At 43.2% G+C, this 16,378-nt stretch overlaps 1 protein-coding gene and 1 long non-coding RNA gene across 4 annotated transcripts; one reads left to right on the top strand and one right to left on the bottom strand.

Annotated features, from left to right (window-relative positions):
• Positions 1-56: 56 nt before the first annotated feature.
• On the top strand, positions 57-3,305 carry LOC148184295 (uncharacterized). Its single transcript, XR_015772568.1, has 2 exons — positions 57-391; positions 504-3,305. It is a non-coding gene; the product is annotated as an uncharacterized LOC148184295 (long non-coding RNA).
• HMGXB4 (HMG-box containing 4) lies at positions 3,183-15,602 on the bottom strand. 3 transcript variants are annotated; one of them, XM_014256551.2, is made up of 11 exons: positions 15,426-15,553; positions 13,268-13,373; positions 12,551-12,666; positions 11,140-11,215; positions 9,070-10,238; positions 7,821-7,902; positions 7,248-7,312; positions 6,846-6,951; positions 6,172-6,341; positions 4,878-5,000; positions 3,183-3,304 (listed from the first exon to the last, which is right to left on the bottom strand). In XM_014256551.2, the coding sequence occupies exons 2-11, from the start codon at positions 13,296-13,298 to the stop codon at positions 3,260-3,262; spliced, it is 1,983 nt and encodes a 660-aa protein (XP_014112026.2). In that variant the 5' UTR covers positions 13,299-13,373; positions 15,426-15,553; the 3' UTR covers positions 3,183-3,259. The 3 variants fall into 3 exon arrangements, with proteins under 3 accessions (XP_014112026.2, XP_087911758.1, XP_087911757.1); XM_088055632.1 differs by lacking the exon at positions 13,268-13,373 and having other exon boundaries at positions 15,426-15,602; XM_088055631.1 differs by lacking the exon at positions 15,426-15,553 and having other exon boundaries at positions 13,268-13,421.
• Positions 15,603-16,378: the final 776 nt, after the last annotated feature.

The following is a 16,378-nucleotide window of genomic DNA, read 5'->3' as shown; positions in this document are numbered from 1 at the left end:
ACCGTTCGCCGCCCGGACCGGCCCCGCCGTCAGGGGCTGAGTGGGGCGCGGAGCGGCCGCGGAGGGGCGGCGGCTGCCGGCGCAGGGCGGGGGGGGGGGCGACGGGTCCCTGGCCCTGCTGGCCCTTAGCCCCCGGCCGCAGGAATGGAGGGGCTCCCGGCGCCGAGAGCCTCCGCCGCTTTCTGCAACCACGCCGAGCTCGTGCAGAACACTCGCGAGCCTGAGCGGTGCCCAGACCCTGGAAAGCCCGTGGCGATGGGCTTTTAGTTTTGCACAGCCCGGTGTGGGAGCGTACTCGTAGGAGTTAGGAAGAAATTCTTTACTGCGAGGGTGGTGAGGCACCGGGACAGGGAATTGCGGATGTCCTATCCCTGGAAGTGTTCCAGGCCAGGTGGGGGCTCTGAGCAAATTTTTTTGTGGAGATGTCCCCTGTCTGTGGCAGGGGTGTTGGAAATGATCCTTAAGGTGCCTTCCAACCCAAACCATCCTATGTCTCTCCACAGGGTGGTTGGCACGTTCTGGGACGTGTTCCTGGCCTAAGCAACTGCCCTGCCCAAGCTGAGGCTGCAATCAACCAACACCCATACCTGGAAAATGGGGACGTGTTAATAACCGGCACAAAACCTGCTCTAACACTGCCACGCCTGACATCCTGAATAACACACTCGAGTCCTGTGTATCGGTGTCACCTGAACGCCATGAACCCAAACTGAGGTAGCAGGGAAGACAAATGCCCTGGTGTTACCTGCAGTGCTCCATGCCACATCTCCCTTCTGGGGGGTCCCAAGCAGTCAGGAACCTGAGCCATACTTGGAGTGACTGCTGCTGCTGGAAACAGTACAGCTTGCCTGCTAAGGGAGTGAGTTAAGCAGGTTTAAGATTGGATGTGTTTTGCTGAGAAACTCTAAATACAAGTAGTAACAACAGCTGCAGAAAACAGCACATGCCAGAAATGAACGACAATACTCCAGAAGTTAAAAAAAAAATTATATTGTAAGTACAGTACAAAAAAGTCTGTGTAGAATTGTAATGTAATCTGGACCAAACAGCAAAGAAATAACAAAAATATAAAAACTGCTAAGTCTTGACAAAGTTTCCCTATAGTACCAAATACCACAAGATACAGATTATACAAAGTGTACAAATTTTAATAAAAATACAATACACCAGGGTCGTGCGTGTTTTTCACTCCTCAAGAGTTTTCTGTTGTACAGAGGACAAAGCTAAAGCTGATCCCCTTCTGTTTCTTCAGAAGCAGATCTACCCCTTCACCACAATGCTCTCAACTGTAAGGGCTGGAAAGAGCCGGTTATTTTGTGCTGCTCACAACAGCAGATGCTTTAATATGGGCCAGGACATGAAGCACGACTGGACTGCCTCTCTCCTGGGCCCTTCCTATTTCCAGGCTCATTGGGATTTGTCCTAAGCTGTTAAAACATGTGTTCTGGCCTGGTGGTCTGAGAACCTTCTGCACCTCCCCTGCTGAGAAAACCCCTCACTGCACTGAGAAAAGATCCGTAGGAGACAGACTACCTTGTACAGGCACATCTGTGGAATACGTGGCAAAGAGGCATGGGGAGAAAAACCCTCTTCCACACCCCAGGATTTAATTTACTTCTGATTTGTGGCTCAGCCACAGTGAGGGACAGGTTACTTTCAACTGTCCTAAAAAACAGAAACTAGACTTACTTGGAAGTAAAAAATGCCTCTTCTGTAATTTTAAAACTTTTCTGTTACAGAGCTGATAATGCCTGAGTCAAATGATATTTCAGTTGTTCTGCCTACCTTCACAAGATAGCCTGTTTCTACAAACATTTAGAATCTTCCTGGTGTTTCCTTACACAATTCCCATGCTTACTACTATACATAGAGTTGATTCCTGCAGGAAATGAGGTGAGGCAAACTTGATTCACATTTTTCACACACTGTTGGCTGAGGGAGGAATTTTTGCTTTTAAATTATGTATATATATATAAATATATACACACACACACACAGAGAAATATACAGGATAAATTAAAATCTGTTACAGATATTGGTAAAAGTTAAATACATGTGATATGAACACCACATACACATACATACACACAGACAAAAGCCTAAACAGGAATCAAGTGTTCTCCTGCGGCTCCTCTTCCAGAGGAGCAGAAAACCAAACTCCAAGTATGTGGCTGGAAGGAAGGGAAACCGCCCCAATCAACCCACATGTGCCTTACGTGGCCGTAACTGCTTCAAACTGGCCACTGGCTACTGCCTTGCAGCAGCACCACAGCTCCTGCAACAGTGCTGGTGAGAGGGATGGGGGATGAGCCATTTCACAAAACAGGTGCAAGACAGGCAGAAACAATCCAAGTTTATCCCATCTGCTTCTCTACTCCTTTCCATCAAAGCAGACTGACCATGCGGTGGAAGAATCAGCAGGAGGTTCATTCTCTCAAGCCAACACAATGGGTTGATACATTGTGCTAATGATGATTTGAGTAGGAGTCCACAGAAAAAAATAAAATTTCTTTTCATCTTCTACTTCACTTCAAATGCCAGCTACCAGACCAGCCAGCCGACACTGACAACTTTCAGTTATTACTGACTGAGGAGTAGGGGTTGGAGAAAGTGACCAATAGAAAGAGGCAAAAACCTATCCAGCTTTCCGCTCAAGAAGTGGGTTTTAAACAGAAAAAAATTACAAATAGGGCTGGTGAAGAATTCAGTTCTATTCCTTGGTCCAAAATGTATTATCATCTCTACCTGCCCATAGAATATCAGAATACTTTAGTTTAGGCAGGGATATCAGGAGATCATCTGGTCCATCTCTCCGCTTAAAACAAGTCCAACTACAGCAGGCTGCTCATTCAGTTTTTGAATATCATCAAGGAAAGAGACTCAAGAATCCCTCTGGGCCACCTGTTCCAATGACCCCTCTCATGGTGACAGCTTTCCTCTTTATATCAAGAAGTCCATTCTCTGTTTGCTTCCCCCACTAAATCTGAATTTAAGGCGAATATCTCAAAAGCTTTCTGAATTCTTCATACAAAATACTTTCAGATTGTAGGACATTTCACCCACCAACACAAAAGGGTTTTCTCAGCTTAACTTCACAACTTTTCATAAAATAGAAATCAAATAGTTACAATCCTATGTATATACTATACATATACAAAACTTTAAAAGCCTCCACACGGAGCCCTTTGGGAGCGTCGGTGTAGTGCATGTACACAAGTCAGTTACACAGAGGTTGAGTACATCCCAGGATGCTTTCCCATCAAAGTCCAGGCATGATGTAGGCAATGTTGTCTAGTGTGTTTGACTGGGAAAGGAAATTAAGTGGTTTTTAGTGTCAGGAAACAACTCAAAATCCTTAAAAAATGGATCAGGTTAGGGTTCTAAGCACAGTCACTTGTGTTACAAGTTATGATAGGATAAGACAACCAAATCTGCCTATTGATCACTTTTAATAGCGTGTCGGCAAAAAGAAGCGCCCTTCAGTTTTTCTTGGAAAACGTAACAGAGTTCTGAGAGTAGGAACCCTTCTCATGCACATCAGAAAAAAAGACCCAGCTGTATGTTTTTCAGGTGCAGTGTTTCAGTAAGCTCAAGCCCGTGGCTGGACAGCTGAAGGAGGCCTTAGAAACAGCACCTTTAACTGAGAGATGGAGGAGCTGACCTGCACCAGTTGTGATTCTAGAACTTAGCAATGCCATCTACTGTCTCAAATATAAATTGCAACACAACTGCTGGGGTTTATCCGTGTCTTAGAACACTACTGTTGTATCTGACTGTGAAAATCAGATTTATTATCAGCTTCTGAACACTAGTTTACAGAAGTGAAGGGTAGCTGCCATAATTCACCTAAAGCTCTATTCCTCCTCATAACAATAAGTTGATCGGGTTTCTAATAAACGCGCCACTGGTCATGTGGCATCGCTGCTCTGAATAAACTTGGCAAGCAGGAAGGAAAAAAAGCATCAGAGTTTTTCCACAGCTTAAGATGGGAACACCCCACTGACTCAGCTTTTGTGCACAGAGCCAGTTTGTGGGTGTTCACAGACTAAATTGTCAGCTTTGTTCCTGTTGTTGACAACCCATTCTCTTAATGAATACATGTTTGGGCTGCCCTGTTATGACATGTCAATTCATGTCCCATTTGCTCCCTCTGACAGATGTGTTTTTAGTTTCTGAACTTCTGCAGACTGTATTTTTTTATTTTTGCTCCTCTCCTTTGCTGCTTTATTCATGTATCCTGTAGGAAGTATGACTCCTGATGTCTGCTGTCGTCTTAATCAATGTCCACGTCAGGCTACATAGATGCCATAAGCTGTTGCTAAACCAGGGCTCAATGGTAAGAGTAGCTAAAAGTGGAAAATAAACTGTAGTCATGAAGCTCCTTAAGACAGAGAGTACTTTTCTTTCCTCAGAAAAGGTTTTGGCCACTTGTAAAAGGTTCTACACCATCACATTAGGAATTCTGAGATCACAAATTGCTTTTATGCTATGATACAAAGCAGCTAGAAGGTGGGTTTTATTTTATGGAAAATTAGAACTTTCAAAAATACTGGTATACTTTTATTTGATTCAGATTGACTGACTCTATCATGACTAAAACAGGACCTACCCACACTGCAATCAATTCTACAAATATTAGGTCAGTTGCCACTGGGAGAAAAAAGGTTGCACAGTATTATACAACGGTAGTATCTGTAAGAATTTCAATAAATATTCCTCTACAAAAGCCCATGACCAAGACAAATTTTCTAACTTTTTTATAGCATTGGAATTATAATTACATGACACTGTAATGATTAATGATTGATCAAAAAAGCTCTGTTTGGACTCTACTGAAATTAACAGTGCTAGAAGGAAAATAAACAGAAAGAACTCACCAAAACATGCTTTGGGCAGCCATTCAGCTCAGGCAGTTGTGTGGTCAGACATGCCAACGGGCCCAAAGCACAGATTATTGAATCCAGGAGTACTGACAAACTTCCTGAAACAGCCACCATTCCCTGGTAGTGAGAAAAGAAAAAAATTGGATAGGGATGAGTAGTGGAAATTTGGCTTCTTTCTCAACTGTTTCAGTTCTCATGCAGATACTGTATCTTCACCTCCTCCAGTCCACTTTCACTATTTACACAGTAACAAAACTGTGCCTTGTGCTTCACAGAGAGACTGTTAGTTCAAAAAATTGAGAGTTCAGTAGGCAATTAAATGGTGCAAGGTAAAGGTAGGAATCAACAGAAAACAGCAGAAAGTTGTCAGCTGCATAAAAAACTGATTCCACAAATTTTTGTAATATATTTTCTGTGCCATTTTGTACCATCTATGTTGTTAACCACGTAAGTCCTAATGACAAAGTTGTTTTATTTTTGAAGTTAAAGGAATGCTAAGCCTGTAGCAAATGCTTTAGTCATTGATATACTTTCAGGAAAAGGAATTTGTGTGCTTTTCTGGGCTCTGGTCATTCCTCTCATGATCTCAATCAGTCATACCAAACCCAAAATGCAAGAACATTTATTTCACTGTTTATAAAATAAGCAAGCATAGTGGGGTGAGATTATCATGCTACTCATAAAATTCAGTGATTTTATTTGAGACAAATATGTTTTCTCCTTAGAGGCTGGGCTGAGTTCTCAGTGTACAGGTGTGAATGTGCATTTACAGAGTCACTGTCATTTAACAGTAGGAAACCATTAAAAATGTGACATTAAGTTACCAGGTAAGTTGAAACAATTGTAGCCCTATCCAAAGCACTGGCAATATGATACTGCCAGAAAACTAGAGGGCATGCAAAAAACTTCTTGGGAAAGGCTGACAGTTTTCAAGAAAGTAGAACAGTAGCAGAAAATGACCAGAGACTGACAAAATAGCAAGGAAGTACCAAATCCAAGGTGAACATACAGTGAGAAAAGACTGAAGAGTTTGCTGAACTACAAATTGCTTTCAAGGACCTAGAACTGCAAAGCACCTGTCCTTCTTTGATGCCTACTGTTTACTGAAGCCTTTTATTTCACTGAAAATAAAGAGTGATGCATCAAAGAAACAGGGCATGCCACCTCTAATTTATCTTCCTAACAGGAAACCATTGGTTAAACTTTTAAGAAAATGAAAGAATCATCCCCCTGAATTCATTGTGCAGATTATAGGACATCACTGTGACATAGCTGGTTACAAACTCACCTCTGTTTCCTGCAGTCTGTGTCCAATGAGGCTCAGAGATTCACCCAGCAACTGTAAATGTGCAGCTACATCAATGGGATCTGTCTCAGGGACTTTGGCTGGTGAGGAAGGCACCACCACAGTGCTGGTGGGGGATTTTTTGTGAGGAGAAATAACTCCTGTTGGAGAAGCTGGAAAACACACAAATTAAAACTCCATACTCTTCTGTTACTCACAAGCCTATTCAGTTGCTACAATTCAAATCTCATAGGCATGAGATGCTTAAATAGTTCTGCTGCCCCAGTTGTGTAGTCTTTGGAGTTGAAACTTTTTTTTTCATGCACAGAACATCTACCTCAGCTGAATGCAGTTGGGGAGATTTGGTATCAGAGATGCTAAAACAAGAACCCATCTTCCCTCTATCAGCAAACTAATCCCACTAGAACCTCCTTTCTGCCTCTTCTTACTTTACACTTCAATTCCTAAACTGCCAAAACCAATACCATTCTACAAATCAGATGAGATCTTTATGAAAAATGCTGACATCATTCTCGCTCTCACAGAAAAGTTGATTTGACTAGTGATTTAAATGTCATGCTTTGTGAGAAAGCAGGTAAGGACCTTTGTTTTTTATTCTACAGGCAACACTACCTCCCCTGTCCAAGAAAAGACATGAGACAAAGTGCAACAATTACCTTTCATTTTCGGTGCACCATCTGAAGATGATGCTTTTCTCTTCACAGTGGTGGCCTCTGCTTTATTCTGCTTATGTTGGAGATATTGAGCTTTCTGTTTCCATATCTGTAGTTACAATGGTAAGAAAATAAAGATTCATAACATTAGGTAATTCTGTTACCTGCTGCCAGGACCTGGAGGCAGAATGATGTTACACAGCTAGAAGGTGAAGCAATCACATGAGAAGAAAATGAATGCTTTCATGTTTGCAAGGGAAAGATTTCCATACTTTCCACCTTTACATGCTTTAGGGATATAGGTAACATATTTCAAGGCATTGTGGCAATGCTGCCAGCACATTCTGATCTAAGCACCTAGTTCACAGACATCTTTTCACAAAAACATTTCACACAAAGACTCACCAGTTTATCCTTCTCAGGTAGCTGCTTCCACACTTCTGCCAGTTTTTTACTTAGCTCTCCAAAATCTGGCAGAAAGAAAGAAAGAAGAAAAATGTTTAAATCAAATTTGATAATAAAATCCTGGAGAGAACATAGGAAATTTACTGGCCCATCCATACACATTTAGGAAGCAAGCCATTATACAACTGGAACGCTCCACACTGTCCTGAAAATATGCATTTCTGTTATTCTGTTACTCTTTAAAATGAAAAAAAAAAAAAAAAAAAAGCTGATAGCAGGAAGATGAAGTCAGAGTGTATTTACAGGAAAGGGACACAATGAAGGTAATTCTTTAAGTAAAGAAAGACCTAGAAAGTTCTTTATCTAGATTCACAACTTGGTTAAAATACAATTATAATACAATAATGAAATCCACTCCTGTCCCCTTTGCCACCTCTTATTCTAAATAACATTGGCAGATTCTCTGCATTACGTCAAAATTAAGAAGTTGGTCTGAAACAGATATAGTACGTTCTGCTAGTTAATCTGCCTGGTGTAAAATCAAAAGAAGAGAAGGTTGGATTTTTCTCTTACCTATTCCAGGGTGCTCAGACACAATAGTTGTACGATATTCCTTACAGAACACCTGATAAGCAGACATATTTTTCTTCTTTGGCTAGTCAGAAGAAGAAAGGAAACAAAGATTTTTAATTATGATGAGACCGTCACCAATTTAATACAAATTTGGCATTTATTAAAGACTTAAAGAAAGATATGGTACTTAGATCAGGAACCTTAAAAAGCAGTCCTTTACATCTTCTGGCTGAATTTAGTCTTTATGAAAGCACAGGAATCAGCCAGAACCAGTCTTAGTACAAGGCTTATCTTGCAAAACTCAACAAGCTTCTATTCTAAATTCAGGGTCAACATACATGTTAATGTATCTCAGTTTTAAAACCTATAATAAAACCCAGTATCTGTTATACTATTCACAGTACCTATTATAGATCTGTCAAAACAATTTAGTCCTCATGATGTTTTGTTCCGTTCCTTGCATACTTAAAAAGTACTTCCATTAGGCAGGAAAAGAGACTGTGTAGTTAGTACATTGACAGCAAAGGCATCACAATTGCTGAGCTATGATCAGGGAAAAATTCCCAAACAGAATAGGATAATGGCTGAATAGACTTGAGCTCTGTCTGTCCATTTCCTCACACAAAGCATTATTTCTCTATATGAACATGCACAAGCTGCTCTTCCCCATTTACTTACACAGCTACAGTTATCTCATTTGCAAACTTGTTCATATGCTAGCTACCATTTCTGCTACTTGTATCTTTATGCAGTAACCATGGAAAACTGAATATATAAGTACAGGACAAAACTGGGAACAGGGTAGTCTATTAGAATTAGAATTTCATTTGAATATAGGAGTAAATAGGTAAATATCTTCAATTTTCAGGTAACAGCTTGATTCTTTTTTACAGGAACTTTGATCACTAGTCCAAAAGTCTGCCTGGGAATAGCTAGAGCCAGTCACATTAGAAAAAGATGCATATGTGCTTGGTACATGACCTGCACCAAGCAAAATTAAGTATAACTTTCCCAGAGAACCTCTATTGGCTAAAGACTGTCTGTGCCATAAGGCCAGAAGAACATATATTCCTTTTGCTACAAATAGAAATCACAGTGTCTGACACATTTTTCCAAACATGCTTCAGTTAAACCAGTGATAATTGGCATTAGTGATCCTTTGTTTCAATTTAACATGCCTTTGTAATGGATTGCCTAATTCACCATTTCCCACCACCCAATTTCTATTTTCTCTACAATTTTTTCTTACTTTGTCTCTTTCTCTTTCCTTTTCTCTTTCCTTTTCTTTTTCTCGTTCTTTTTCTCTTTCTTTTTCCTTTTCTTTTTCTCTTTCCTTCTCCTTCTCTCTTTCCTTTTCCTTCTCCCTTTCCTTTTCTTTTTCTCTTTCCTTCTCCTTCTCTCTTTCCTTTTCTTTTTCTTTTTCTCTTTCCTTTTCTTTTTCTCTTTCTTTTTCTCTTTCTTTTTCTCTTTCCTTTTCCTTTTCCCATTTCTCAGCCTTGTCCTTCTCCTTGTCTTCCTTTTTCCTCCTCTTCTCACCTTGACCATCTGAGTGGAAAACAGCAGGAGGTGGAGGGACAACATAGGGGGTACTGGGAGGTGGTGGTGACACTCTTACTTCTCCTACTGCCACAGGAGAGTGCCCAGAACTCTTTTTAGACTTGGAGTGCTTCTTCTCTCTGTGTTTCTCCTTGTCCTTTTTTTTCTTACTTTTTTTTGACTTCTTCTTCTTCTTGATCTCCCGGTAGGAGTCGTCTATCACCAGCTCTCCAGCCTCCAACTCTCCACCAGAAGAAGAACCAGATTCTGGCGGTGCCTCCATACCTGAAACTTCGTACTCACTTCCATGGCCCTCTGAATGAAGGGAGGTGTCAGCACCAAAACTCTCAGAAGGTGGATGTGAGTCTGGAGGAGGTTTGTGCTTTTTCCGGGATGACTTCAGGAAGCTCTGCAGATCGTGCCCCAGCAGGAATGAGCCTTGCTCATCTCGAGCTGATTTCTTTGAAGATTTCTTTGCAGCTGCTGGTGCTGAAGAGTAGGATAAAGAATCATCATCTGCTGCACTACTTTTCTCTTTTGGTGAAAGGATGAGCTTCATCTTCAAGCCGTCAGGTTCACGAAGAGTAAGTGTCTCCGTGTTCACATAAAGAGGTTTCATCTTTTTAGATTTGTGGGAGCTGCCATCATCCACTGAGTGCTCCCCACTGCTCCCACTCAGCTTCTTCTTGGGATGCTCCTTTCTGCTTTCAGAATGGCCAGAGGAAGAATGAGATGATTTTTCAGAGGTCCTCTTTGAAGACTTTGAGCTTGTGGCCAAAGGTGAGTTGATAGCCTTGAGTAAATCCATGGTGGTATCAGCTGAGGATGGGCTAGAAGCTGCTTTTTTCTTCTTCTTTGATGGTAGATCCAAAGGCGAGACACCTGAAAAAGATCAAGAGAAATGTACATTGAGATGATTCCCTTAAAGACAGCGAAGGAGGTGAGAATCCTGAGCTTTACAATTACAGGGGACAGATTTACATCCTGGCTGAAACAGAACCACATCAGCACAGTCTTACTGATACAATTCAGAGGATGTGACACCTGCGCTGGTCAAATAATTTAAGGAAGGGAGAGACAGGAGGAAAATTCTTGAAGTTTTGTGAGACTCCATTTCTGAGTTGTGAAATAAAATGTTTTGATGAAAATACATCTAACTGAAATTGCATCTCAAGTGCAAGGTTTTCATGATGTTTTTAGAGAAGGTGAGATCAATGAGTCAAAAATGTGAGCTTTTCCATCCTGTAGACGGATTTTGATGGAAGATGAAATTTCAGCTTGGCTTTCTCCTTCTATTGGGCCAATAATAAATCCTAAATGTGTTAAGCTTTTATGAGCCGAATTGTCATTTTCTGGCCAACTTATTAATTGTGAGAATAACTGAACAGAAAAGCACTAATTTTTCAACCTCAGACATTCTATTTTTATAAATTCAGAGCAAGTTATACTACCTGTAAGTGTAATTAGTTTGTAGTGCAATAGGAAAACAAGAAAAGCAAATGTCAAATCTGAGGCTGTGAGTTAGAAAACTATAACTTGTCAATGAAAAGGGAGTGGAAGATCTCTACCCCCTGCAATGGCAATTTAAAACTCTGAAAATATAATTCCCTAATCTGCTCTCTGGTGCCAATCAGTGTCAGGTTTCTGATTACATGTTCTAAGACAGGTTGATGTACTGTCCTATAAAATGCTAACCACAAATCTTGTTTACACTGGTTTAAAAGCATCCTTTCCTTAAAGTCATGATCTGTTAGCCCCTTCCCCTGCTTGATTACTACCTTACCTCTGTAGCAGAACTCATCGGAGGAATGCTTTCTCTTTTTTTTATGAGCTTCTGTCCCTGGAAAAAACTCACTGTCCTGGAATAAGAAGAAAAATTTTGCTGAACAAAAGGAGGGAAATAATATGAGAGTCACATGGATGATTAACATGGATAAAAATTTGTAGGAGGTATCAAAAGTTATTTCTACCACTGTAACATCAAGGAACCATAGGTATGAGCTAGGATCATCATTCTAGGTGCTAAAAGAAAACCTACTCTGTCCCCAAGAGCACACAGTGTAGGTTCAAAGTAAGACAAAACACATGTTACAGACAGGTGTGAAAATACAAAAAATATCATTAGTCAGGACTGGTTTCAGCACAACAGTCATCCAATTAACATTGAGCTTGCTGTAGGCACAGCAGCACAACAGGGCTCCAAGGAAACTGAAAGACACATCTCTGTAGGGAGACCCCCAAGTGAGAGGAGCAACATAAAAGATAAAGCACATTTGCAAAGTGTTGAGATATGGGCAATAAAAGCCATCACTTGGAGATCAGCTGTTAAGCTGACAAAAGACAGAAATCTACCCTTTAATAAAGCTAAAAAATAACCTTAGATGCACAGACTGCCAAGCCTTGAAAACAAAGGAGAGCAGTTCATGCTTCCTATGCTGAAAAAGAAGCAACAGGAGGTACAAAGAGGTGACAACTAGAATGATGGGGCAAAAATATGTCCATATTATTCCATATCACCTAATTATTATCTGCATCTTGATCAATTTATAAATCCAAAACTGAAGCTCCTCTAAAGAATTCCAACTGCATGGTAGAAGATTTTAATTTTAAACAAGAACTTGCTTTTGAAATTAAAAAAAACCCAAATCACTAGATAGCCACCTCTGACCTAACAGCAGAAACTGTAGCTCAAAGAGGAAAGCTTTGAAGAAACTTAAGTTGCAACTATGTGATTTCAAGAGGTAAGGCCTCAAAGAAGTAAATAGGGCAAAGTTCATTCTTCTCAAGAGCTATGGTTTCAGTCTGTCTGCAAAATTAGGAAGACAAGAGTGCATCAATTAATATTCTATCCATCCTTTGCTGGCTATTTATACAACCGTAAATGCTATTTTTTAAAAATGTAGGTAAGAAGTTATTAATAGAATTTTCTGACTTGCAAGGTTCTACATCAACACTAGGACAACACTCCTACTATCTCATTTTCTGAGGCTAGAAAAATCAGAATCAGGGACTGATTCCCTCCTTTTCCCCAGGAAAGTTACTGAACAATACAGGACATGATTAGCTGCTCTTGCTCTCTTCTACGCACACTTCTAAATAAAAAAAAAATAAAAAATCAAGAAAAGGACAAGAAAACCATTCCATCCCATTAAAGATGTCCTTACATCTTGAACCTTTTCTCTGAGGGTTTCTACCTGAGTTGCTATCTCATCTTCCTCTTGCAGAAGATCCTTGTATGAGCGCTTTTTCTCTCTCTGTATCCTGCCAGGTGCCAGCACGTCTTCAGCACTTCGGTGACTCTCTAGGAACTCTGTGATTTATGTGAAATGAGAAATAGGGAAGAAATTAAATACCACATTAGGAAGGACAGACAGGTGGACCACTCATAAAATAAGCTAACAGAGAACATTGGCACAGAGTGATGCACAAAACCTAACAAGCACAGAGGCCTGAAACGTAACAAACAGTCTGTAATGTCTGACTAGAGGGATGGGACTCGGTGCTCTAACACAGGCATTCCAGATTTAATCTCTAATGCTTGTATGTTCCTTCCTAAAGACTTGTGGACCTAGAAATACAATGACTAAATGTATCATTATACCTCATCCCCTGTCCCATTGACCTGGCAGAGAGAAGAAAGGCTGCAGTGGCAGAGTTCCTGATCAGGGTGTCTGCATTAGGAAATACCACCCATTTCTCTCAAATTCTAATCCAAGTACTTTACACCTGGAAGTCAAGGGCTTGGGATCTTCCAGTAACTTGGCCAGGTTAAATTTAAGGGCTTCACAGCACCCTAACTTCTTTCCCACTCTGACTGCATGGTCTGGCAAGGGCTGCAAGGGACACCCTTTAAAAAAATCTATTTTTATTTTTTTTTTGCAAATCCCTCTGAGATTACAAAGCAGTCATACCTTCTTTCTTCTTGGTGCCATCATAAGCCATGGTGGTCCTGCAGGAGCCTGTGAATGAGTTGCCACGTCTGGGCTCCTTCCCCCGTTCCCATCTATAGGAAAAGGTCTGAGAAACAGAGAATGAAAATAACCTTCCCATAAAGAAGAATCACTATGTAAATGGGGAGACTTTTTCTGAACCAAATAAGGATTCTTTGGAAGACAGTGGGAAAGGAAATGAGTGACCTGAAGGGTCACTCTTCAGGTTTGACAGATTTGTGTTTTTTAATCAAAATGGATGTTGCATTGTTTTAAAGACAGAAAATACCATCTTTTTCTTATAAAATATCTGAATCACTGAACTAATTTATTTACAAAAAAAGAGAGAGGGTGAGAAGACAACTGAGTTTGATTTTCATGACACACAAAACCTCACACAAACTGTGTCAAAGCCATTTTTTGTCAGGAGCCACTGTAGCAAAGAGTGGGATATTGAAATAGATTTCAAGCCCTTGAATCTCAGATGAAGAAAAGAAGGGACCAGGCAGAAGGAACTAAATTACAAAAGAGTTGTTATTTTTGTCTGTTTAGTTGTTTTTACTGAGGATCACACATTCTGTATTAGAGGTGTGTATCCTTCTGATGTGTTTCCCAATGCTACCACTGCAGCCATTCTGAATGCCAGCCCGGGAGAGGGGATGGAAGAGAGCATTCCATTTAGCTAGGCCTGCAGCAACCCAACCTCTGCCCCCAGGCTTCAGGCCTCCTCTAACTGAGTCACTGTGCCAGCTAGGGGCATACAACAGGACAGTGCTGCTGTGAAATAGCTACACTGATGTTCCCTCAGCCAGTGACCAGCTCAGCAAAAAAAGATCCGCGTTCTGCTCCGACAGGATTAATCCAATCGCTCCCAGCTGCCTTTGTGTGTTTTTGTGTACGTGCACATGTGTAAACACCCAGCCACAAAACCCATGAAGTCTGCTTATCCCAGCTGTCATGGTAATCTCACCACACTGAAGCTACATGGCAATACACCGGGAGCGGAGAACTTGTGCTTGTACGTGCAACACAATTTTATAAACAACTGGCTGATGCTGACAATGTACAACTTGCTCATCCTATAGCGGTTACTTAGCTGATGCAACAATGTCACAACTCAATCAGGCTTGTGGGTACACAGGAGATGTTTAAATTCATAGGAATACATGTTATTTCTTCAGGTTTTGAGAAAACACCCACTGCAGAATGTCGGGTCAGTGCTCTGACCATTATATATTGCTGGTAGTAAACACAAGGATTCTACCTACACACAAAAGCACTGAATGTGTATATGCAGAGAGCACTGAACTCAGCAATAAAAAAGAGCATCTTGCCACTTGTGGGCTCATAATCTTAAACCAGACATTGTCAACATTTTGTGCTGTTTGTCACACAGACTTCAGTGGGAAGACACACAACACCAGAGTATTGTGTTCAAGATGGTAAGGGCCTAATCCAGATACTGCTAGCAAAACAAAGCTGAAGAGTCATTCATGAATGGAAGGCTTGGAGAGCCTAAGATTTCTTTTGTACCTACATGCATACCTTTTAGTCTCTTTTTAAACCTTATCTGCTTGGCAGGTACAAAGGTTGGTAGATACCGCCCTAAGGCGCTCACAGCCTAGACCTCCAATCCGGCAAATACAAAGCATACCCTTAACTACTCTCATCCTGTGAACCTCAATTAGGTTCCCCTACTTCAAACTCCCAGGTTGCAGCAGCGATGGCACAGGCTCAGTGGGGAAGCTCTCCCTTCGCCTCTCCCGTTCCTTAGCGCACAAGCCTGCGGGTTCAAGGCCCAGCCTTGCTCTTCTGCAGCCCCGGGGCTCCGCACGGAGCCCCGCTGCTCACTGGCCGCGGAGGTGGCTCCCTCACCCCGTGTCCCGCCAGCGCTCCCAGCCGGGGCCGTCAGGGCAGACGGGACCGCCGGGAATTCCGGGACCGCCGGGAATTCCGGGACCGCCGGGAATTCCGCGCGCAGCCGAGGGCGCCAACCCCGGCACCGGCCCCTCCGCGGGCACGCACCGGCGGCCGGCCCGTCCTGCGCATGCGCCCCGACACCCCCCGGAGCCCGGGCCCCGCCGCCACCTCCGTTCAAAGCGGGCTCGTCCGCCCCGCTCCCGCCCGCGCGTTCCCTCACCCGAGCGGGCTCCAGCCTCACGCCAGCCTACGGCTCCGCCCCTGTAACAGGCCCAGGCGTGCCCCGACTGTGGGGCCACCCAGCGGTGACAAGGTCCGCCGGCGCCGAGCCGCGGCCGCGGAGTGGGGACGAGCCGCGGCCGCCTCACTCGGCCCCGCCGCTTCCCGCCGCGCCGCCGCCCGCGCCCGCCATCTTGGACAGGGAGACAAGGGAACCGCGCCGGCCAGCCGAGCGCCGGGCGCCTCCAACGCTGCAGCCTCGGGGCGGGACGCCGGCTCGCCGAGCGCATCGATGGCCGGCGCGGCTCCCCGGGGGCGCCGTGTCCCCTCGGCGCCGTGCGACACATGGGTGGCATCTGTGCCCGGCGCCGGGTCTGACCCCGACCACCACCAGTGGAGGGGTGCGCACCTTCCCCCTGGCTTGGCGCAGCCTCCTCTTCGTGTGTGCGGGTGCTGCGAGGTGCCGGCTCAGCCGTCCGTGCCTGTAAGAGACTGAGCCGGCTGCGCTCGCAGCCCGCGCTGGTTGTTGGCTGCTTGTTGCTGCCGCGGTGGGGCAGTGGGAAATCCTGTTATTAAACAGTTACAGAGCCAACAGTTCCGAGAGATTAGTCACAGACGCACACGAATGCGCACATCTCCCCCAAGACTGATTCCCGGAGGAACTGAGTGGATGCGCGGCACAGGTGGGGATTCGGGGCCAGCTGGGGCAGAGATAATGCTGTTCACGACTGAACTGCACACTCGGGACTACTGCCTGTGAAGGCATCACGCAACCCTCACGCCCGTTCCTATCGATTGTCCAAAGGTGGCAGCCAAGAGAAAGGCAAATTGTCCCCAGCATCTTCTAAAGAGCTCATTCATTGTTGCAAAGGCTTCAAGACAGAGGTTAACAAAAAGCTCAGGAAACAGCCAGGTCAGAAAATAATCCTTTTTCCCACTAGGTTAGCCCTCCTT

Source organism: Pseudopodoces humilis, chromosome 5, assembly GCF_049639895.1.
Source record: "Pseudopodoces humilis isolate 2021_Gansu_Grassland_sample_001 chromosome 5, ASM4963989v1, whole genome shotgun sequence".
Taxonomy (NCBI): domain Eukaryota; kingdom Metazoa; phylum Chordata; class Aves; order Passeriformes; family Paridae; genus Pseudopodoces; species Pseudopodoces humilis.
The sequence above is the reverse complement of the archived record's forward strand: the minus strand, read 5'-3'. Positions and strand labels throughout refer to the sequence as shown.